At 39.5% G+C, this 25,635-nt stretch overlaps 1 protein-coding gene across 5 annotated transcripts in view; it reads left to right on the plus strand.

Moving 5' to 3' along the window:
* The first annotated feature begins 252 nt into the window (after window positions 1-252).
* Window positions 253-25,635, plus strand: part of GRIK2 (glutamate ionotropic receptor kainate type subunit 2) — a 659,820-nt gene continuing 634,437 nt past the window's right edge. For 3 of the 5 annotated variants that reach the window (XM_058734821.1, XM_058734824.1, XM_058734823.1), the window contains exons 1-2: window positions 255-751; window positions 6,091-6,495. In XM_058734821.1, coding sequence (XP_058590804.1) covers window positions 6,381-6,495 — 115 coding nt within the window. In that variant the 5' untranslated portion in view covers window positions 255-751; window positions 6,091-6,380. Of the gene's footprint in view, window positions 752-6,090; window positions 6,496-25,635 lie in introns of all 5 variants that reach the window. The other 2 variants (XM_058734822.1, XM_058734820.1) reach the window with 2 other exon arrangements.

Genomic DNA, 25,635 nt, shown 5'->3' on the forward strand with positions numbered 1-25,635 from the left:
CGGGCAGCGCGACGAGAGAGCATTGGTAGCGTGTGCACAGGAGGTGCAAGTGGGAGTAAGGAGCAGGTCAAACAAAATCTTTACCGCAAACCTCAAAGGGAAATGGCAGTAGTTGGACTAAAAGGGCCACTTTGGAGACTACGGGCTGCTCCTCAAATCCTGGCAGCAAATAAGTTTCGTTGCTATGGTTTCGAAGAGGTATAAAAGCCACCACCCAGAACCGAACGTGCTCGGGCTCCTTACATGTGTTGTCACAACCCGGGGCCAGGCAAATTCCTTGGGGGTTTCATCACTCCCTGACCGAACATCTCAGTCCCGGTCCCCCCCCATCCCAGAGCAGGCGGGGGTGTGCGCAGGAGATGAAGTCTCGGTCAGCGGACTTATAACGTCCGAGCCTGGTGGCGCCCAGAATTCTAGCACTTTCGCTCCTGAGGTCCAGGGGGGAGCGCTGCGCCCTGGTGGCCGTAGCCGCCGAGAGTGTGCAGGGGCCGCAGGGAAAGGAGTGCGGCGCCTTTAAAGCAAGAGGCGAGGAACCCCCGCCAGGAGGCGTGTCTGTCTCCGCCGCTCCCGCTGCCGCCGCCGCCGCCGCCGCTCCACGGTTTTCGTCTCCGCCGCCGCCGTCACTCGCGCTCGGCGCCCGCGGCTGCGCTCCTCTGTCCGGGAGCAGCAGACTTCCCGCCCGACCTCCTCTGGCTGCTCCTCCCCGAGGACCACCCCTCCCCCTCCCTGCCTACCTCACCCGCAGCAAGAGGTAAGGACTCCCCCCGGTGGGCTCCGCTCGGGGCTGCCTCCCGAGGTGTACGTTCCCACAGGAGGGACCGAGGGTGGGCGAGGGGCTTTTAACGCCTGGAGAGGAAGAAGGCGAACAGCCGCGCGGCGGAGCCCGGTGCGCTCACGGTACCCGCTGGACCGATTCGCTGCGAGTGGCTTTGTCCCGCTCGCCTCAGCCAATTCCCGTCAAGGATGCAACTGGCTCGGTTGGCTGCGGGCGCTCGCGTTCTCCACATAAAATAATTTAGTAAGTGGACGTGTCAGGAAGTGGCCTCAGCTACCGGGACTCACGCGAGGCGAAGAGAGACAGATGGCAAGAACCCGTGTGTCTGCCTGCGGGTCTGAGGAACTCCCAAGCCTTCATTCCATCCGCCCATTTTTCCATTAACCCTGCTCCTTAGTTCTGTGCTCAAGTACAGACATTCATTTTAACCAGTGCCAGTACCGGGAGCGCCTGAAAAAAAAACAAACGAAAAACCAAAAACTCGGAGGACGTCCCATTAGGGTAAGGGGAGTCACCGGGGTGGATCGTAAACGGCAAAAACTTTCAATGACTCTCATTCCCTGATATTTTTACCTTCAGGGAGTTCTTTACTAAACACCACGACCTAACTGAGACCCCCTAGGTAATGATTTCCAATTAAGGGAATAGGGGACATTAGAAAACTTACTACTACTGTCCTTTTGGTAACACACAGACAACCTTCTAGCACTTCTTCATCTTCATACTGTAAGTATTCTGTCATCAGAAATTCCCTTATGGATTAATTATTACACAAGAGATGATTGATTCATTCCAATCGTAACTAGCCTGTAGTTTAGTTGCTGGAAGGTAGGTAATAATATTTCAATTTTTGATTTGCCTAACTTTTATAGAAACCATTACTGTAACCATCACCGCAGCTTTCAGTGGCCTTAGGAACTTATTAAACAACCAACCGACCAAACAAACAAACAATATGAAACCCACGGAAGGAAAGTGATTGAAAAATAAGTGATGCCTGGAAGTCTTCCCTGTTAGTTTTCTTCTGTTAAAACCCATTGAAGATTGCACAGACTAAAATCTTAAAAAAAGAAAAAAAAAAGCTTCCAGGAAATGTAAAGCTATTCCAATTCAATTTCTTAATTAAGATACACTTCTTTTTGGCATCTAAAAATTAATTAAAACTCTAAATGTCATTAATCATCAATGCAGCAGAATGTTGGTGGAACAGCTGATATGTGTTCAGAATCACAAGGGATTGCATACCAGAGCATTCGTAGTTAGGAAGAGTGAAGTGTAAGTATGCAACAGTGTGGTTTTAAGTGATATCAGCTCTGACTTTATTCTCTGGCACCTCTAATGCCATGGATGAACAGCCTGTTTATTTTAGCTTAGTTTCCATACAACAGGCCATATACATGGAAGAACAGGTCAGGTGTTACTGTGAGATGAGGTGTCTCAAATGTCACGTAACAGCAGGACTTTGGTGACAAGTCAAGTGGAATCTTTAGAAAGAATTCCGTGTGAAACAATTTACATATAGGTATGGCATGGAAGAACCTTTGCAACACCTTTGAAATTCAGGTTGTTCTCGGATATGTATTTGCTGTCTCTTGCAAAAGGTATAAGGCATTGTCTTCTTAAATGTTAGGCTGTAAGGATTGTTACACATTTGTACATGCCCCAGCAGGTGGCAGCTAACTAGAATAAGATTCATTTTCACTGGGAGAATAGAGAACTAAAATTGCTTCTCAAGTAATAGTGCCCAAGAATAAGAGGTCATTAGTGTCAGTAAATATAAAAACACAGTGAAAGATGAAGCTAATGGCATTTTGTTGTTGTTGGAACAAGCTTTGCATGAACATGATATGCATTTTGTTCTTTGCTAATTTATCATAGGCTTGATATCTCTTCATGTCAGGACCTTCTCTCTCTCTCTCTCTCTCTCTCTCTCTCTCTCTCTGTGTGTGTGTGTGTGTGTGTGTGTGTGTGTGTGTGTGTGTGTGTGTGTTGAGGCTTACTTTTAGATACAGGTCTCCTCTGTGTGTGCATATATGTATGTACTTGCAGTTTGTCATCTCTGCTTTGACCTTGGAACCTACAGAGCTTTGGCTTCTAGAAATAAAGGTTGCCATATGGTTAAAATAGACAAAAGCAAATGTAACTATGGGATAAGGTGTGTAAATCTCACTGTTACTAAATATATGATTCCCTGCCACCAAATAGTGCTTTTTGTTCCTTGAAAAAGGAACAAATTACAAAACTGACACGATTTTTAAAAGAGTTCAGTTTGGTCAGTGAACACTATACAATAACTTTACCAATCATATAGTCTCAGAACTATGATGTCTAGTATCAGTATTGGGGAGAAACTTGCAATAACTTCAAGATTGCCCTACTGTAAGGCATCTTCCACACCATCAGGTCATTCTTTTCTAGTACTCGGAGCAGGGGGGGTGGGTAATTTTAGGATTTTTGTTGTTTTTGTTTTAGGGTTTTTTTTTTTTAAGGGTTGTTTGTGTTTTTGTCCTGGGAGTGAATGAAGTTTAATTAGAAAGAACAATAATTAGTCTGATTACTCTTGTAACAGATGAAAACCTGAAGGTGGAGAATTCTAAAGCAATAACTAATTGTACATTTTAGAAATGTCTTTAGCCACTGAACATCGATAGCAATAGCATTGATGTTATTCAGTATTCTGAATTCTTAGTGGTCTTTCAGGCATTTTTTTTTAAATGAAGAACAGTTTAGTGCTCATGAGGGGATTTACAGTTAATGTAAATGGCTTTTGTAGTAGTATGCCCTGGAAAGGGATGACTATTAGCACATCCTGGGTATGCCAGGCAATCCCAGTAAGTCACACTGAAATATACACACAGCACAGTTGACAAAATAATCCTCTTGACAATGTGAACAATGCAATAATTCAAATTCCCAGACTCTGTGTGGTAGAATTATGCTCATTGTCACTTCAAATGGCACATTACCCATTCAATGCACTACTTTCAATGTACTACTCCAGAATAAATCAATGCCTGGAGCGCTGTCCGTGGTCCTGAAGAAAGGTCGTCTCCTATCTTGCAGAAGTTCAGTTAGACAGGTGGAGTTGCTCTCTATGATGTGGAAGTCTTTCAGATTAGTTGATGGATGTAAATGAACCTAATTTAGCATATGTGCAAAATTGGTTCTTTGGGGACCAATTAATAGTAAGAAAAATTTATGATGGACTTTTTACTGTTTAATATACTGGGTAAGAACTTCATGAATCTCGAAGCTTGATCTTTCGCTTTTCCAACTAGACATCCAATAAATAATCCCACATAAGCTAAATAGTTTACAATGGTAGATTTAAGTAGAGAAGTTACAACTGTAATGTCAAATGCCATTACATTAACAGAATACGTGAACAAAGAGTTATGGTACATTTTGTTTTCTCAGGTTTCATTACATACTAGCTATACCGCAAAACTGCAGTATTTTGATTAGTCACAACAGAGCATGTTATTTTCAGGTATTATATATCAATCATATTGACAGATGAAAAAACTAAGAATATTTATTTTTGCCCTGGCTGTCATTATTGTATCTGCTAGGATCAAAAAAGAGGGAGAACAAATTGAATAGAAACTAAATGAAACAACAAATACAGACGTGTTGGAGTATACATGTCTTACAAGAGATATTTTATACATGGACTGAAGGAGTCGCTAGATACCCTTGGTTTTTGCACAAGGTGTTCTTTTTAAAGTGCTCAAATAGTCAAATTATTTGATTGAATTGCCTGCTACACTGCAGAACTAGTCATTCATGATACTTATTTTTGACACTGCAGTTATGCCTCCATCTTTAAAGAAAAGTCAGTGCCCACTTAATGCTTTTGCAAAATGTAGCTCTATTTTCAAGTCAGCATTTTATATTAAGAAAAAATAGAATGAAAAAATCACTGTGATGGAATGAAAACATTACATCATTTTCTTGCTCTCTGGAAGAAATAGTCCTCATATCACTCCTTCTTAAAAAAATTAGATATTCTTCAAATAAGGTATAATCTTATAATTTTTTCATAAGGTTTAACCTATGCCCTGTTAGTTGGTTGTGAAAAAACAATTATTTTAAAATACAGGGCCAGCACTTGGCCTTTTGTGCTACTTGACCACTTAAAAATATTAATATATAATAATATATTTATTACTAACCATCTGGGTTTCACTTGCTAATGTAAAATATTAGGATTGGATAGTTTTATTCCTATGTCTGGAGTACAGCATATTACCTATTTCAGCAGTAAAATGTATTTTCATGTTAAAAGAATATGTATTTCTGTACTTAAAAAAAATAAATTTCAAAGCCAAGACAGTCACTGCCTAAAGACTCTAAGTAGAACACTAGACAATAAGGCATTTTTAGACAAATTGATACTCAATGTTGCCCAAACTGTGATCCCATATTCTGCCTCTGAAAGAAAAACATATTCAAAAACCTAAAATGAGAAGAAATTTGAGTGTAGGTTATTGAAGCCTTAAGAGTTATACCAACTTAAATATCATAGTCTTTGTATATATGCACAATTATTTTAGATGAGCTAAAAATATGGGTGGGAAAATAGGAATCCTTCATTTTAATTCAACACTTTTCCTTCTAAAAGACCACTTGAAGTCTGCTTTTTATTCCTGAGTAGTAATCAAGGAATGTCCACTCAAGTTTTTAAAGACTATCTTAACTTCTGCAATTGCACTCCAATCTATATTCACTCCTGGGCAAAAAAAAAAAAAAAAAAAAAAAAAAAAAAAAAAAAAAAAAAAAAAAAAAAAAATTAAGAATATAAACAAGACCTTGTTTCAACCTAAACACGGGTTACATTTGCAGTAAATTCTTCTGCTTAGACCACTTCCTTTTTTTTTTTTTTTACAACTCCTAGGCAAAGTGACTTTGATTTAGCTTGTCATTTATTAAAATTCATCAGTTGATTGTACGAAGTCTGCTTGCATACACCAGTCACTCTCTTAGCAAAGACTCTTATGGAAAATAAAAGCACTTTCTCCATGTAAATAAATCCAACTTCTTTCTTGAAACTCAAAGCGGGCGATGAGATCGGTTGCATAAGAGATATTGGGAAGCTCACTGGCAGGGAGCCTTAAGAGGCAAGCAGCTATCTCAATTTTTCTCACTTAATCTTGGCTTCACGTCAGAAGCTGTGCAGCAGTGCAGTAGAATAGGGCCTGGCAAAACCTTTGCGAGCAAAGCGCCTTTTGTGCTGGGACTGTGGCTCGCCACCGACGCTCGGCGGTTTCCAAGGCTGGATTTCCCATTGATTTCCTCCTCCTTTGCTTCCCCAGGCTCGCGCGGCCGGACATTGTGGGTGTGCGTGCTGGATTTCTCCCGGATGCTCCCCGACTAACATGGATGTCCCACCATCCCTTGCAGTGGAAGGTTGCTCCTTGGCGCAGTGAGTGAAGAACATGCAGCGATTGCTAATGGGTTTGGGAAGCGGAGACTCCTTCCTCTCTGTGACCATGCCGTGATCGTGTCTGCGGCCACCACTCGACGCATCCTCATTCCTACCCGAACCGGGAGCCTAACGCTAGATCGGGGAAGTGGGTGCCGCGCGTGTGGACACAGAAACACCATGAAGATTATTTCCCCGATTCTAAGTAATCCAGTCTTCAGGCGCACCATTAAACTCCTGCTCTGCTTACTGTGGATTGGATATTCCCAAGGAACCACACATGTATTAAGATTTGGTAAGATCCCCCATTCCTCTCCATTGCCTGGTCTCCGGCTCCGAGGCAGCCGGATGTAAACAGGCGGGTTCCCTCTTACAGGCGGGTGGGCTCAACGTATTCCGACCTGTTCGCTGCTCCATAGCCTCCAGGGGTTTTAAAGAACCGCTTGTGCTTTCCGTTTCGTTTCCTTTTTTTCCTTCTTTTATTTAAAAAAAAAAAAAAAATAGCCACGGGAGGATGAAGTGAGAGCCAGTGTTTGGTAGTGGTCGCTGCATTACCTCCACCCCGTAGCCTGAGATGGTGGTGACGCTGGGGGCACAGCCGGCGGTCGCGCCCGCCTGTCTCCGCGGGAGTCTTCCGGGGCTTGGCGGACTGACCGTTCGCGCTGGGGCTGCACGCCTCTCGGCTTGCGGGGCAGACGAGTCAGTACCTGGTAACTCTTTGGCAAGTTGGCGTCTGTCCGCTTCGGTCGGGGACCCGGACAGGTCCGCGAGTGGAAGGAGCTCACCCTTTTGATTTCTTTTGTCATCAGAGAGCCTTTTAGGCTAATTTCACTGCTCTCCAGTCCTTGGTTGCCTTTTTTGGGGGGAAACGGCGCTTTTAAAAATGTTGTTGTAAGGTAGTAGGCTCTATTTAGCAAGAGGAGGCTGCTGCTTAGCCGAAGTAAAATAGCGTCCTAAGAAAGGGTTCTGTTTGTTTTTAACTTGTGAACCCTCCTCTCCCAGCTTTCTTAGAGTCCTGATCTAATGAATGATTAACAGTGGTGATTGGGGCGGAGAGTAGTTGTGTGCCGGAGTCTGAGTATGCGTCTTTATTTCATCGTGGCATGATGAAAGAGTCGAGTGGCAGTTATATATTAGGGGAATCTATTGCTTTCCTACGGAATCAGGGTTCTTTTAGAGCTCGAAGGAAAATCTAAACGTGGGATTCCTGTGAAAACGCTGGTCAGGAGATTTGCTTGGAGGAAATGAAGCGTGGGCAACGCTCAGCTGCTGTGAATGTCCAATGGAGTTTTAGGAGGAGCAGGACTAGTCAGGGAAAGTTCCCTTAAGTAGATGGGAGTGAGAGAGGAGAAAACCAACTGAGTAAACGCTCCCACAGTGGGAGCCTCCTTTGACAGTTCAAGTGGATTTAGACCAAAGAGTGCAAGAAACCATATAATCCCAAGTATGTGTCTTTGAGACAAAAGCAGATACATTAAGTCAGTCAAATTTAAATCAAACTGATTGCCTGCATCTCCTATTATGTCAACAGCATCTTCTCTCTTTCCTTTTTCCCATGTGCTTTTTCTATAATGATAAAATCTATCATCTCTCTTGGGCTTTGCATTGCCAGGATAGGAATGCTTTTCACATATTAAAAAAAAGGAATCTTAGTCTCTCCTTCCCTTATCCAACACATAAACACCTGGAGTCCAGAAGGCTGGTAATGACAAAGACAGACAACAGGTTATATCCAAATTCCAACTGTTGCAGTTTTGTTTTGTTTTGTTTTGTTTTTTGTTTTTTGTTTTTTTGCTTTTTTTTTCTTCATGCCTTTAGATGGTACTTAAGCACGTTGCTCTTAGCAACAAGAGTCCACAGGAATGCTTGTTTCTTTGGATGAGATTAAACAGGTCTCTGTATCATTGGAAATGTGTGTGTGTGTTCAGCTGTTCTCCTTCAAGCATGGTAAATGCTACGGTATGGTAGTTTTGCCCAATATTTTGAGTAGTACAACCTACTTATTTGGAATACTGAGGTTATCTTCTGAAATGTGTTTGTGAATGAGTGTGCCTTAGTGTGTTTGCTTGTGGACTGGGTGGGAAAAAAAAGAAGACTTGGAGCCGAAAAACTGCCACCAGTACTCAAAAGATTTAATTATTGCTCCTCTGGTCTTGCAGCACAATATTTGCTGAATCATTAGATTGTTACATTCGCTGATCATTTCATATCTTCATATTAAAAATCTTGGCGACTGTAGCAGAGTGTGTAACAGCTCTCCAAAAGAGCTGACACACACACAAAAATATATTTTCCTAGACCAATGCTTACTAAGAATGTCCTTAAGAAATAGGAGAGTAGGCAAAGACCTTCTCACCAGTGCCTAGATACCCTAAACCAATGGCCCAGTTTCTAGATAACCTGTTATTTTCTCCATTAACTTCAAACATCTTCCACTTGGAGATTGGTTTTCTCTGCTATCCACCTGAGTTATGGGGAAGGACTGTGTATATTGTAATCATTGGACTATTTCCCTGCTTGGGCTATTTGGATGCATTGGTGGGAGTTTTATTTTCTCCTGGGGAAAACATGTTTTGAGTGGACTGGATGGCTGGTTGAGTGTGTATAAGCCACTCTTGAGTAAGGTTATTTTCAACTTTCATTCAAAGGGCCAACCAGAGCCTCATCTTTAGCCTCGTGCCTTGTAAGAGTAGGGTTTGGGGTTTCTGGGCAGTGGCCTGCCAGGTGTGGGTGAGAAGCACTGTCTCTGCTGAAGAGGTGGCAACCAGTCCCTTCCCCACCTCCCCAACCAACTGGGCTTGACTAGGAGCCGCCAACCACCCAGAAACTCTGCCTGGGTGCCATGGCAACTGCTGAATGTGGCCAGGAGGCTGCCCCAGCCCCCCTTCCAGTTGGTGGTGGAAAACCACCCTCAAGGGCTCTACGCTGTCCTTACTACCCCTAACAACCTCCTGCTGCACCACGCACACACCCCTGCCCAAGGGCTGTAACTCGACCCTGACCCTGAGCCCTCCTATCAAAGTCTGTGGATTGGGGAGCTGTCAGCACAAGGTGCTGACCTTTGCCGAGTTGCTGAAGGTCTAATGGGTACAAAAAGCGCTCTCTCTCTCTCTCTCTCTCTCATACACAACGTACACACATGCTGGCAAATGCACTCTCGTGAAGCAAGCAACATTTTGGCACAGTGACTCCTCTCTCGTGCCCAAGAAAACTTATGTAGCTACGCCCAGGAGCGCCTCTGCCCGGGGACACCCCTCCCACCCTTACTGGCTCTCGCTGAGCTTCACACCCAGGCCTGCTCCTCTTCGAGGGAAGCAAACATCTCCGAGAGAAGGTCTCTGGAGCGCTGACCCTAGGGCGCTTTCCTTCAGCTTTAAGATAGCTCAGGGCAGTGAGGGAAAGGACCTATCTATGGTCAGCTAAAAGTTAACTCCAAAGTGGATGGCTGTTTCCTGTCTTTGATCCTGGCTGTGCACATTTTGGCTTCTCCTGGCAACGCTCACCTAGGGAGACAATGTCAGTGGATACTGGATGGTCAGAGACTGTTTCCCCACTCCAGGTCACATCAGTCATTCTCAGAGCCAGCTTTTCCAGGTGCCTGAGAAGCCTCCAGCGGGGCCTCTCCCCAGGCACAGGTTTCCTCTATGTAAATGAGGCACCTTTGTGTCTCCGCAGCTGCGTGCTCTCTTTGCTTGCAGTTGGTGAGGGCAAAGGCAGGATCTTTCCGTCTTTCCATTTGCGGGGGTGTGGCCCCCAATAGTCTCCCTTCTAAACTACTGCAGCTCTCGGTACTTGAACATTGCTTTTGTTACAGTAGCCTCCCTCTCTTCCTGTTCTGCTCTGACCCCTGCTTCTGGGACAGCATGGGGGTAGAAAGTAGCTCTGTTGGGGCTCAGGATGCTACTGGTACTGGGCTAGCAGTCCCTTTTGTAGTTTGGGAGGCTTTGGCATCTTTGCTAAGTGGTCACTCCTCAAGATACCACTTGTTTCCAATCTTCGAGGTCGAGTTATTTTTCAGTCCTTATCTGAATTGGCATTTAGAACTCCAGGCATGTCTTTGCCCGGACATTAACCCAAACTTTCTCCCAGACTATTGGGCAGCTTCTCCAAGCTAGTCGTGTTGGAGGAGCTAAGCATGTGATATAGGCCATTTCTTTCCTTCAGATGTTTCGACTTAGCTTTTCTTTTAAGCATGTCAGTAGAGTGGCTTTCTTTAAAGGCTTCACAGGCAAGGTCTTCCCTCCGATGCGCTCTGACCTCCTTGCTACTGCACACTAGCCGCCGCTCCATGGTGCAGCACGTAGTCACCTCCCAGCACACAGGCAGAAGGTGAGGACTACTAGGTCAGGGACAGCTCAGATAATAAAACCCACGACGTGAGGAGGAGTGTAAGAGTCCCTATGGAAATCCCCCTATTTGCTGGACATCTCGAGTGCTCCTAGATGTAATAATTAGTAGCAGATGTACTACAACATCAAGGGAGTGAGTGAATTGACTGAGCTTAGAAGCTGCCCCTGTCTACAAGTTCTTTGAAAGAGATTTTTCTTCCTTTGGGAGGTGAGATGGGCGGGAGGGAGGAGTGGCCTTACATCTGGAAGCAGGAAAACTGGCTCTTGAGAGGCGGGGATGGGGGAGTAATAGCGGCTACTGTCTGAAATAGATAAAGCCCGAACACCTGCTCAGCTGAGCTCTGGAAAGCAGGGGAGGGATATCTTTCCAAGAATTGCCAACACAACGGCCACTAAAAAAATCTGTTTTTCACATAAGTTCTCACTTATTCTTAAAGCTTCAAAGACTAACTCTGATGTGATCCATCAACAGAGGCACACTCATTTCAGGAAACGACTTTGAAAAATGATCTTTTCGTCCTTTAGAAATAGCACCCCTTCTCCACCTAGACACATGGAACTCACATTTTCAGGCTCTGTGAGGTTGTCTTTCAGCAGTGAACAGCAGTTTATATGTCAGTAGACATTTCTTCAGACAGACACTTTCTGCTTTGTAGTTTAATTCAAGTGATTATTGCAGTGTGTTCATTCCCTGAATTCTCAAATGACACTGTTTCAACATTTACTCAGCACAGGAAAGTTAATGTGAATTGCTCCCACACAAAGGAGGAACATACTATAGACCAAACATAAGATGTATCATTGATTATCAGAGCCTTTTCAACCCTATTCACCATTAAATAACGTGTTGCCTATGATAAAGATGGCACAATTTTTTATTATCTTTTAATTGTCAAAATTTCTGATACAGAAAATGCTTTGCTCTTTTGTGGTAGAAATTCAAGTGAGAGGAATTCATTTTCTCTTTCTGTTGTTAAGATTTTACTGTGTTATCGTGGCTCCAATTACATTTGTTCCCTGAAAATTGTTGATGTCCATTTTCAGACATCAGAGTAGAAAGCAGTTGACTGTTTTTCAACTGCACTATACTTAAATCATTAATCCACTGCATCCATAATACCTGGGGTTTGTGGGAGACCCTAGGTTTTCTCCAGTAGGGTGGTCTGATGTATTGAAATGGAATTGTTGATTGTCTTGTTTGGGTAGTGAAACATTATCTTCTGTGGGCTTTCAATTTATAGTCCAGTTATCAAGGAACTGGAAATGCTTCAAATGAATCTTACACCCTAAATCTTAGCATGAAAAGTAAGGTCAAAAGCCCCTGAAAGAAAAGGAAATAGGTGCACATCATCATTATTGACTGGTCTAGATTAAACACCAAAGAGGAAGATTTCAATCTGATAACGTCATAGGCCTTCCTGTTTTTCTTTGCTGCTTCTGCTGACAATTTTGTAAGGTAATTAAATTGGCTGATTGAAGTCACGGTGGTCATGGGGCGATAAAGACCATTTGGATTTAATGGAATTTAAAACAACAGAGCACTGAACACAACTCTTACAGAACAAGAATTTTAATGGCCCATTCCGGGTGCTGACTAAATAGAATGCCCTTAACAAGTTTAATCGAAAGGGCAAGGCAGATTAGCACTATATAGTCTTTATGGTTGAAGATTGGGGAATTAAAATTATCCCTTTAAAAGACTCATTAATGCATTATCAAGATTTAGTGTAGGTTAAATAAGCTTTCTTTGGATCTTCATCATATATGTGAACCTAGGCTTAGGAGCAAGTTTCAATAAGGAAATATTTTTGAGAGCTGAGCTAATAAGTTGAATTGCATGCCTCTTATTTCAAATGCAGAAGACATTTAAAATTCTTTGATAGTATATAGGGTGTTGAGGGTAAGTGTTGATGAATTCTTTCTTTTCTGTAACGGAAAAGAACGAATTTAACTTTTTGTTTAAAGTTTCATCATTGGTAGTTTTTTGTTTTTTATTTTTAAACAAAGCTTGTCTATAGTAGAGAAACTACAGAGGTAATAAAGAAATTCTCAATATAGTCATAGGTATTGGATATTTTATGTTGTCTTTTTAATCCTGTCCCCTCCTTTTTTTTTTTTTCCTACTGAAAATTCTGCATTCAGGTTACCATACTTTATTCCATTCAGGTCCCTTCTGCCCCAGAAAAAGTGCAGTTCCCTGCTTTACACTGGCAACACTAAAGGACAGCCAGTCCCAGGGTAAAAGTCAAGCCTCAGTCCATTATAAGATTGTTCACCTCTGTAACTGTTTCTTTCCTTGTGGAATTGTCTACTCAAAGTTGTCCATTCCTTTGATTATTCCAGAAAAACCTGAAACCTATGTTTTCATATAAAAATCTGTGAGATTTTCATTGCACACAATTTTAAAAATTGTTTAAAAAATTCTGAGTTGATGAAATCAAAACAGCAAATAGCCCAGAGGTCACCAGTTTTCACCCTCCAGCCCACCTCACATTCTGCATGTTCTCTAAGGAACACATACTTTATTTAACTCTCCCTTGATCCCCCAACAAGTAAGGCTTATTTGTCTCTTGCCTCACACCTTTAGGGCCAAACATTTCATATTGTTGTATTTTCAAGCAACAATTAGCTTATCTGATAAAACCAATGTGAGTGAGAGATTAGAGGAGACCTTCAAAATCTTTCTGCAAGTTTTTTTTTTTTTTTTTCATGTTATTTTTATATTTGGGCTTTTGACACTCCTCTGCATTTATGGCACCATTCAAATATAGTATTTGATTATAGATTGATTTAAACCATTTACTTTCTTAACCAAAAACTCAACATGCTTCTTTGAATTTAATGGAGAGCCAGGTCACTAGACAGCAAGGGTTATGTGTGAAGATCTGAAAGAGTCTGGGGAGGTTGTGGCTTTCAGATCTTTTCCCCACTGACACATGTAATCCTCTCCATCTTTCCTTTTGGTTACACATCTGCCCTCTTCCGTGGCCTTGTTGTAAGACAAGTATATTCTGGAAGGAAGAGCACATAGTCCCTAGACTGTAAAGTTAGGATGAGTTTATTAGATTGATCGATTCTGTCTGTGACAGAGATACTCAGATACAAAAGAGAATACCCGGTGCCTAAGGGAGTGCCGAGTGATTAGCACTGATGTGAGGGGGAGGCTGAGAAAACCGAAATCAAATGCCATTTGATACACAGTCTTTCCTAGATTCACAGCAGACATCTCAGTGCTTTTTAAATTGATCTTTTTGCTTGTATTTGTCCAAATCTCTGAGCATATGTGATTATTTCAGATGAGATGTCAGTGATATTCTTACATTGACATACCTCTTTCCAATCAAATGGATCTTTAAATGCTTTGCCTTTACCCTTTTACATCAACAAACTACTTTTCTGTCATTGAACTAGAGCAAGTATTTGTAAGATGTTACCTCTAATTCCCATTTCAATCTCCATCTCAGTCTTACTCTGAGTCCTTAACCTATCAGGATGGGAGTATTGTTCAATTAAATGATCAAATAAGCAAAACAAATATTAAAGAAATTTTCTGCTTCAGTAAAGTCATAGGTATTTGATCTATTTTATGTTGTCATTTTAATATTGCCCTTCTTTTTGCCAACTGATGCTTCTGTATTCAGTTTATCTTAACTTTTAATGGAGGCCACCCTCCTTGCCCAGAAGAAAGATGAAGGAAAACTATAGAATCCCATAATATCTAAACCAAAGGGTGCTTTAGATGTCATCAAGTCTAGAATATAAGCTTAGCGATGAATTGCCAAGAGCAGTTAAATAGCTTGTTCCATAGATAATTAGTGTCATATTTTACACAAAACATGAATATTCTGACTGCCAGTTTAGTGATGTTTTTCAGTGAATTATGCTATTTTTTCAGTGTAGCCTCTGATTCTCTGTGCTTTGTATCAACTTTAGGAAGAGCCACTGATTCTGATAGCTCCCCTAGACATTTGCCTACTTTGTTTTCTTCACCTCTTCTTTCATAGCACATTATCTCATAGATTATCCCTTTTCTCTTTTTCTCCTTTTTTGGCTCTCTCCATTCCCCTCTCCTGTTTCTGCCAAGATCCTCTTTCTCCCCGTGTCCAATGCTTTAACCACTTTCATTTATATAATAAACAGTAAATGAGTACATATTATGTATCAGGGAACTAGAAATCTAAGACCCAGCTTCTGCCTCAAGGAGTTTGTAGTCCAATTAAAGAAAAAAATGTATATGGAGAGAGAGAGAGAGAGAGAGAGAGAGAGAGAGAGAGGTGCACAAAATATATACAATAGTTAAAGGAGATTATTGTGAGTTTGAATTTTTTATAGAAAATAAGGACTCTGGCTGGGGCTTATAAAAAATTGTGTGATAGGGAAGGTGGGGGTGGGGTGGGGAGATGTGTCATTGGCAAAATACTAAGCACAAGAAAAGGAATTTTGTCAGAAATTAAGAAGGTGAGCCCTGGAACAGGGAATGGACTAGTTCTATTCTGCTATCTATTTTTCTATCTATGGAAGGTAGATAAAACCTTGCTTTTTCAAAGTTTTAATGTTTAGGTTGTAGGATTTGGACTCCTGTATGTAGCCTCTGGAAAGCCATTGAAGGTGAAAGGATGAGATTTACTTAGTGTACAGCAAGCAGTCAAGTGGTCTTTCAGTCTGCTGTTTGTGTTTTATGAAGAATAAGTAGATCTCTCTTCTCTGTCTTACTGAAATGAAAGCAAAGGACCCATCCTCGTCCTTGATCATTGAAGCCTTTAAGAAGTTATTGGTCTGGGATCACAGATACGTCCGAAGCAAAATCCTGAAATGAAATAAAGGAATGTCCTTGTAACATATGGCCATATCCCATGATTAAGCAAGGAAAAGTTTCTAGTTAATCTAAAGAAAAATGCATTGGTGGAAAATTTAATACGAGTACTGTTAGCTTCATTGGGAAATAAAAATAAATTGCCTTCAAGAAAACTTTCAATGTTTTATGTAGATAATGTCTATCTCCATTACTTGAAGCATTATATATATATACATATATATGTAATTATAGTTTATATAATAAAAACATATTATATAATGATTATATAAAATTTCAAATCAGAATTAAAATTTAAGTTAAAATTAAAAACAATTTTCATAGAATAGATTTATTGTTAGTAATATTTTCCAATTCTACATGAACTCAGGACCTAAGATTCTGAATTTAGTTGTTTGAGTTATGAATTTTACTCTTGACTTTGTCATCTAGTGATCATAAATTAGGACAAATAATTAAATTCCACTGAGCCTTGACTTCCATTTCTATAGAATGGGTATTGTTTGCTATGTGTCTATCTTCCAAGGATAATATTAGAATTAATAGGAAAATGTATAGAACTCCAAACTTAAAAGCAGAAAAGGACTTTTGTAATTGAAAGTGTAATTGTTTATTTACTATATATGTGTGAAACAAAGTAATGTTTGTTAATTTCATGTATATTCAACCTCTTAAACTGTACATAAACATTTAAGATAGTCTGTCTTTTCTAAATTACTCTCAAATACTCTTCTTCAGAATGCACTGGAAGTTATTATAAACACATTGAAAAGGATTTATTATCTAAACATTTTCTGAGTTGGTGGTTTTATAGAAAAGCAACTCAATAGTTTCTGTTTCTTCTATAACATCAGGAGTTTGATTGGCATTATCTAATTTCCAGAATACAAGTAGGAATTACAGCTAAATTACAGCTAAAACAAAAAATAATAAGCAAAGAAACAATGCTAGGTCCTTCAGTTTAGCATTTTTCGCAACTGCATAGTTTTTCTAGTTTGTATTCACAAACATTTTCTGGAAAGCTCTGATTTCCTATATACTTCATTCATCCATTTGCCCATGATGAACTGCTGGCTGTTAGTGAAGTTTTGTATTTCAAGTCACACAAGTGACTGTACGTGATCCATTTATGTTGATTCAGGAAAGTTCCATAAACACTCGGATTTGTTACAATTGTTTGGGATAGATAAGTAGGACTTTTCTATGATTACATTGGCATCTTTATCAAGGAGCTGTGTTAGGCAGTCTTTCTGGGGCTTACTCTTTAAGGCATAAGATAGACTTTGGTGCCACCCTTACATCATTAACTTCACCATCTTTCTCAAGGTGTTTCTGACTTCCTTGGGCTCTTTTCCCCCCCAGATCTAACCCAGTGTTGAGGTCTCAGCATAGAAGTGGAGAGAGAGAGAGATGAAGATGCCTCCTTCTCCCCCGACAGCCACATTAGAGAATCCAGGGAACCATTTGGGAAAGTTTTATAATACGCGTTTATATTTGGAATTTTTTAAAAGTTTTCAAAACTTCAAAATATAAAATTTATTAGGAAAATTTCTTGGATGTTGAGGATGATGAGGTTCTGCATCAGTGATTCCCAGCCCTCAAGAGTAGGATGAAGGAGAGACAGTCTCAAGATTTTTATGACAATCTATAGGAGGAAGGGACGAAATACAGGTTGAGAAACACTTTCCAATTTTAAGTCTTGGGGTTTCCTAGAAGCAGCCTCCTACCATACCAGAGCTAATGCTGCAATAGGTAAAGATTAGTTGAGTTCTTGCCTCCAGGGGGTGAAGGACAGAGCTGTCCTGAGATTCTCTGTTGATCCCTCAGGAAGCCTTCCTGGAGATCAGGGGTAACGTTCAAATCACTCCTCAGCTACAGAAATGTACCCCAAGATACATTTCTCGTCATTTTGCTATGCCATACCTCGACTGTCCTTTAAGATCTGGACCAAGTTTTGCTTCCTCCAAAGGGTCTGTTTCTAGGTAGGGATCCTGTAAGATAAATTTAAGCATTGGCAGCAAACTTTGATCAAATCAATGGCTCCCAAATCTTGTTTTACTCAGAATGGAAGGAGCTTTAAATAATTTAGATTCCTGGTTCCTAAACCTAGGTATTTTATGGATTAAAATATTTCATTTTTCACAACTGCATAGTTGTAGTACCTTTGCTTTTTGTCTTCTTCTTTTTTTCTTTTTTCTTTTTCTTTTTCTTTTTCAGAAAACTCCTAAGAAACAAAACTCCCAGGCTGGTTGAAAATAACTTATGGAGCTAGATACTCCAAAGAGTTTTTAACTTAAAATTTACAATTCCTCTGTTTATAATGGGCAGATGTATCAGTTTTCTGGATTGACAGTTAATAATCATGACTAGACTGTGTAAAACAATGAGTAAATCTTGTAGATAAGTGTTGTGCCTTAGATATTTTGTTATTCCTCACACCATATATAGTGTTGGGCTCTCAGCATACCACTGAAGAGCTGACTGATTCTTTAAAATCCAAGCATTTAGAATATTCATACTCACATAACTGAGCCCCCAGCCCAAAGGGGCTGTTTTAAACAGGTGTTATTTTATAAATAATGTCTAAGATGATGTGTAGTTGTGGGAACTTTCCTTCTTAACCTCCTACCAAAAGAGCCCCTGATAAATCAATTTATATTCTTGTTTCCCCAAAATCTATCAGAAAAAATTCTAGTAGACAGCTGGTCTAGTTGAGAGGACAGTGACTCAGTTGCCATGAATACATGCAAATGGCCTAGAATCTAGGCTAAAAATAGAGTCCAGCCTAGGTGGTGTTCATTACAAGCCTCTTGGACAATACAATGCTCACCCTTACCTCCAGCTTCATTGCTCTGATTATAGTATCTGGGTCATTGTTAGATCATGGAGCCAAAAGCTGAAACCTAGACACAATGTTTGAAATGAAACCAGAATGTTCTTATCTTTATTTAAGATAAGATAGGCATTGCCAATAATTCTATATGCCACTTTAGCATTAAAACTTATAATATCTTGGGACGCCTGGGTGGCTCCATCAGTTAAGCATCTGACTTTGGCTCAGGTCATGATCTCATGGTTTGTGAGTTCGAGCCCCGCGTTGGGGTCTGTGCTGAAAGCTCAGAGCCTGGATCCTGCTTTGGATTCTGTGTCTCCCTCTCTGTCTCTGCCCCTCCCCCACTTGTGCTCTCTCTGTGTCTCTCAAAAATAAATAAATAAATGTAAAAAAAAATCTAAAAAAAAACTTATAATATCTTTATCTCTCCAGATTATTGGTATCTAAGTATTTTCCATATTTATTGCCTACTAGGTAAAGCATCAGCTTATTAAGTGTATTTCCCTAATTTAACTTGCCTTCTGGGAGACTATACAGACTATGTACAGAAGACACCTTATTGATGGTACAATTTAAAAGTAGTACACTATATTGGTTAGATAGTGTAATGTATTCAAATCATCATAATCACATGCTAATCAAAATTTTAAGATAAATATTGAAGAAATTATCAGAATAAGTTTACTATCCCTCAGTTTATATTTTAATTGGGCTTAACTATGTTTACCAATGTGTGTTAAAATATTTTAAATTCTTTTAATTATAATAGTTTAGAGGGGATTTAATAACTGAGAACATGTAAATATATAATTTCAGAAAAATATATCTAGTAGTATACAGTTATCTGGAAGACAAATTATGAAAAATTCTTTTACATGACATGAATTTCACAGTAATTTTTATTCATATATATGCCAGAATTACTATGCCTTCAACCTCTCCATTTGTGTAGGATGAAATTATAAATATGTAGGATATACGAAATGTTCACAATAGAGAAAAAATTAATACATTTACATTTACTCAAGGATGCTCATTTATTGGCTTTAGGTAGGAGTCTTTGACTTTATTAAACTTGACAGCCAGAAGTAAATATTAATGGAAGAGAATTTCTCAAAGTTCTTTGTATTTTGTATATCTTTCATTTCTTAGCAGGTAGCCAGACTACATCAGCATTTTAAATACAAACAAGGATAGAATCTTAGCTAAGGTTTCTAAGTCCATATTTTGTAAGTGGAGAGAATTTTAACCCTCCAATTTGTTTATCATTCTTCTGTACTGTATATATTATAAGGCCACTAAGCTTGAATATTAAAAGGATCACTATGTATTAATAAGAAAAAGTTCTATTTAGTACAAGTAATCTCTCTTCCTCTCTTTTAATCCAATTATTCTTTAAGAATGAGTGATTACATTGTTTATAAGGAGATAAAATAATGCTTTATACTGTGGTTGTAAGGAGGATGCTGAAAACTTTCTATCAACTCTCAATTTTCACCTAATTTTTAATTTAAATTGCAATTCAGTTCACCAAGTATTTATTCAGCATTGGTATCTGGTCTAGTTCTTTGATTGTTGACATAATATAATAATTGGGAAGTAAGATATAATTAAAGCTTCAGTAAGTATGAAAATTTCTCTAAGATATGGCTGATTATTTAAAAAAATACACGAAGGTTACTAATGATGTTCTGCTTTTACTGATAGGCAACAAGATGTATGTTTTTTTCAATTCTATACTATAGGTTCTATTTCAATATTTAATTTCAATACCTTGCTAGAATTGGAGATCCACCTTATTGACCTTTAAGATATTTACATTTAGGTTGATATAATTCATCAAAATTAATATGTATGGAAATTACTTTCCTTTAATATTTAGAGTATACACTCTAATATATATATATATCTTGTAATATATTGCATATTTCTAATATCTATCTATCTAGATATATATGTATATATATACATATATATATTATCTAGAGATAAATATGTATCTTTCTCTCTATCTCTATCTCTAGATAGATATCTCTAGATAGATATATATATAGAGAGAGATATCTATGACATTTGTGTCTCTGTGCAAGCTACCAGTACTCCAGTTCATTATCTATCCATTCGTTCTTTTGGTCATTCATTTAACAAATGTTTAATTGATTACCATATGCCAAATACTGTACTGGGCTCTAGGACATTTAAGAATTTGAAAGTAGGGGCGCCTGAGTGGCTCAGTCGGTTAAGCGTCCAACTTCGGCTCAGGTCATGATCTCACGGTCTGTGAGTTCGAGCCCTGCGTTGGGCTCTGTGCTGACAGCTCAGAGCCTGCAGCATGTTTCAGATTCTGTGTCTCCCTCTCTCTCTGACCCTCCCCCGTTCATGCTCTGTCTCTCTCTGTCTCAAAAATAAATAAACATTAAAAAAAAAAAAGAATTTGAAAGTAAAAGGAACATTGTCTCTGCATGTTGGATCTCATATTCTATAGGTATAGGTAGCTGAATAAAAGAAAATTACAAAACAATGTGACAAGTCCACACAGTAATAGGTAAATAAGTATTATAAGATGAAGAGAAACATCTAGCTGCATCTACAAGGAGGGGTTTCTAAAACGTGTTGTTTGCACCTTTCTCTGACTTGTGATCCACTGAAGTTTTACTCTGAAATTCCATTGTTAATATCAGATTAGGATGGCTGTACTATGTGTGTTCCTTGTCTCCACTGGCCCCAACCCCAGAAATCTTTAGCTGAGCCTCCTGTCTCAAATCATAGTGATGCTGTTAATGTATTTCTTTTGTATACACATACACAGACAGACAGAGGCAGGTTTAGAGACAGAGGAGGAGAACTAGTCTAGTTTATTTTAAGTATTTGAGTACTATATTAGTTAGGATTTATACTCAGTGACGTATCACAGAAATATCTCTCCACTCTCTAGAAAATCAAAACAAAACAAGGTAGATGTTCACTTCTCTTTCACACACAAGTCTAGATTTGGGTAGTCCAGGGATGATATAGTAGATCTATAGCTTTCTGGGGTCTACAGTGTTTCCAGTCCTCTAGTCTAGCATCTATATCTGTCATCTGATGTGACCTTTCTCATGGTCCAAAGTGGAGCTCTAGTGATCTCGTGCACCTTCCCAACAGCAAGATTGACAGACACGTCCTGGATGTTGTACACACCATTTTACCTCACATCCTACTAGCAGGAACTTAGTCATATGGCTACCCCTGGACACACAGGAAGCTGAGTGGTAGCCTTGTTACAGGAAATGTGAACAGCTGAAAATGTCAGGGTCTATTCCTATAGAAGACGTGGAGAGTGAATATTGAAGGAACCACTGGTATTCTCTGCCACAGGCATCCAATTAAACATTTTAGGAAGGAACTTAGTTTTAAACTTTATGTGTGTGTGTAGTCATAAAGTAATGCTTTGTAGCACATTTGGAGAATATAGAGAAGTGTAAACATGAAAATAAAACCTCTCATAATTATGACATTGAGTCCAAACCACAATTGTTATTTTGTTTCTATTTAATAGCTTTCTAAAAAAACATTAAAAGAAAATACTTTAGTTGATTATCAGAGTAACACCTATTTATTGCAGAAAATAGAATATATATAGAAAATTGTAAGTATATATCACTTATTACCTCACCATAGTGACATTTTGAGATTTAACCTTGAATCTTAATGTACATGTTCGTTACTTTTTTTTTTTTTTTTTACTCAGCAGTTTATTGGGATGTTTTTCTGTCATCAAATATTTTTATTTAGCAATTTTCAACAGTGTCTGACTTTCCATTGCATAGATGCTTACCGTTTATTAACCAGTCCCTCTATTATAGGGTCATGAGCTTGGGTTTTGGGTTCAGACATAGAGTTTGAACTTGACCCTGCTGCTTTGAGCTGTATTATTGGCACATGTTGCTGAGTCTTCCTAAGTTTTAGTTTCCTTACCTGTAAAATGGGAATATTAATATTATCCACCATATACAGTTATTCTTGGGATTAAAAGAGATATAATACACATGTTGTGCTTAGTGACATGCCTAGCATGAATATATAAGTGTTAATATAATCAGTCAATCATTTAATTTTGCCCATAGAGTACTTGATTTCTCTAATTGGTTCAGGCTCATATAGATCAGAAACTTGTAGATCTTTTACTATTCTCACAAGGGTGGTTGGACCCCACAGAAGTCTTGTGAGGTCTTTCAGGCCAGTGGTGTGCCCTTTTAGAACATGAGGGGCCAGATGGACAACCAGAATCCAGTAGACCATTAAACAGGTAACATATAAATATCATGGTCTTTCTCTGCAGTTATAGGGTAGGCCTGACCCTCTCTGCCTGCTTCCAGTGCTGAGGCCCCACAGCACTGATGATGAAATAGGGTGGGGGAGGGCCAGTGATGGTTTCAAAGCCCTCCTCCCTCTGCTTTCTGATTTGCTAAGCAAATTCCAGGTGTTTTACTTGCTAATCACATTATCATCCCTGATGCTTAATTATTTTCTGTAGGGAAATAGAGATGTTTGGGGCTTTCAGGAAATTAAATTGAACTTCAAAAGCCACTTCCACATAACAATTAACATTTTGAAATGGTAATTCCTCAGGGTTTTTTGCTAGGTTAGTTTACCCAGTTTTTTTTTTTTTTAAGGGCATTCTCTTAAATAGTAGATTTATTTGTTCTATTTATTTGAGAGTATATATATATTTTAAACTAGACATGTTAAGGCTTCATAAATCCCTAGTAAAATGGAATAAAAATGTGTGGCTGGGGCCTTTACGCCAGAATAATGCTGTGATCTACAGAGTGAGAAATTGTAGGTGATCATCTGAGTTCTATATGTGAGAGGAACCTATTATCACTGGAAGGAGGTATCCATTGGCTTGCTCAGAAAAATAAGTGGGTCCCTGTTAGTATAGCAACAGTGTCTGAGAGCGACTTCCATATGCATAGAGGCAAATTTCCATGGTGGACACTATCCCCATCCTTTAATAGTCTGTATAACCTCAGCACTAATATTTTCAATCTCATTTTAATAATGCAGACATTCTAGAGATTCTGCGTGTCCTAAACATCCCTTCTCTAGATACCCTGGTGTGCTCTTCTTAATCTTTTAGGTTGCCTTTAAGTTCAATATTTTCTGATTTACCTAAACATGGGTACATCTGCAGTGGGATCTTAAATCCTAATCACTCTGCTTCCCCTTAAAATGATGTGGGTGCAGAATTCTTTGAATATTGCCACACATCAGCTTTTAAGAGTTGTTTCCAGGTTATGAGAGCCACAACCCATTCCCAATAGCCTGTTTTTGCAGGGAGCCTGACTCCAGACTGGTCTGGAAAAGGCAGGGACACTATGGTCTGAATGATTGGGATTCCAGAGCCAGTTCCATCACTTACAAGGTGTGTAACCTAAGGCAATTTACTCAACCTTTGTGTCTCACTTTTCTTATTTAAAAATTAAGGATAATAACACCTCACTTATAGGATTCTTGTGGGGCTTAAATAAGTGTTTGCACTTAGGAAGTATCCAAAAACACCTCTTTCCTTTTTTTTTTCTTTTTTTTTAATCCTGAAAAATCTGAGTGTGGAAGAGCTGTTGAACAATAGGTTAGCTCTATATTCTATAAGAGCGTGTCTATCAAATGCAGAGCTCTATGTGTTTATTGACTACTAGCTTCAGCTTCTGTGCAGCTGGGATACAAATTCAGCCCTAGGCTTTTATCCCCGGATCTGAGAGGAGGAAGGCAGGTACCCGTAATTATAGCAGCAGTGAGGAGTTGCAGCTGAATTGCATAGTGTGTTAAGGCTTTTCTCTGCTGCTTGGCTTGGGTATTGCTATAGTGATTCTGGGAGTAACAGACAGTATTTTAGTAAGTATTTGTCTCTCTATTATCCATCCTAACGTAATCCTAGAATCTCTGCAGACATGCAAGAGTTCTTTTGTTGCTCTCTGGCAGCAGATAAAAGGTCCTATTATGATAAAGTGGTCTGTGCAGAGTTTAACAGCCTTTTCAGGGACTGGCACTAGATTACATACATATGGAGGGGTAGAGTGAAGATAGTTTTTTCCACCGATATTTGTAAAATCTTCGATTCAAGTTTCCATGAATCAAAATACTGCCCTACAAAAGTCTAAGACTCTAAGCCTTACAAATGCTTGTGTCTTGTTTCTTCATTTGTTTTCTTCATGTTGATTGGTCAAGAAGACAGCTGCACAGTAGATCTTTCCAAGGAGGTATGATGGGGTGGTTGGGTTTTCTGTGTGGGTGACAGTTGGGAAGGTGAGGTTAGGTTGGAGGGGGACTCCTTTGTTCCCTCTGCTAATCCCCTTTAATCAATTATTCTGTTCCTCTTTCCCCCAATTCTCATAATAGAACATTGGTGTTCCTAACATCAATTGAATGAGAAATAGCTACTCTAAACAGCATCTGCAAAATGACGTTTATGAAATCTAAAAGAAAATGAGCCCTCAAACCCAGGTAATTTACCATTTTCTCTCATTCATTTGAGAGCCCCAGTAACCAGGTCACCTTGACATGCCAAAGGGATTTAAAATCTTTACCGGAACTTATTGAATGTGCCATTTTAATATGGTCATGTCTACATGACTTCCCTAGCCTTTGAGAACAGAGATGACTCTCAACTAGCTGTGTCCAAGGTAGGAATGAAGAAAGCCTTTTATATAGCTTATGTTGTTTTCTCTCTTAGCCTTCTCTGACTCATTCCTTCCCAGTGGTGGACAGCTATGATGCCTTGTCTTTTTTCCTCTTCCTCAACGTAGACAGCAGGCTGGCTTTACTCAGTTCTCTTACCATGTTCTATCACATGATCTATCCTTCATTTGGGTGTAGGGTCTTTTCCGATCACCCTTCTGCTTTTTTAGGATTCACTTCCACTTCCTTCTACCCATAATCATCCTATTCTCAGTGTGTCTCTTTCCCTCTTTTTGTAGCTAGTGGCTTTGTTAAATAACCCAAATCTCACAAAAGCCTGCACAGAGAGGCTGGGGTGGTGGTGGAGGTGTTTGGGTCATCTGGTAGCATAGAAGGATGACTGAGGTGCTGACATAAAATGTGCAGCTACAGTGGCCACATTGTATAAACTCTAAGTTAACACACAGGTGTGATGTGTATGAGGGGACTTATAGGGACAGTGGGATCGTGTGGTAGAAACTGGGACTGTTCACTACATATTACACAAATCATACTTGCATATGCTTTGCATTTTATATGCGTTTGTACACACAATATTTCTTTAATCCCCTAATAAGCCTAAGACATAGGTGCTGTTAACTTCCTTTCCTAGTTGAGAGAACAGGAAGCCTAATAACTTTCCCCAACTATCCCAAATATTGAGGACTTTAAAGCTGATTCAGACTTTCACCACTAAGTCTTCTGATCCTTTCATTTCAATAACTTTTAGTTGAATTTTTC

Source organism: Neofelis nebulosa, chromosome 6, assembly GCF_028018385.1.
Source record: "Neofelis nebulosa isolate mNeoNeb1 chromosome 6, mNeoNeb1.pri, whole genome shotgun sequence".
Classification (NCBI taxonomy): domain Eukaryota; kingdom Metazoa; phylum Chordata; class Mammalia; order Carnivora; family Felidae; genus Neofelis; species Neofelis nebulosa.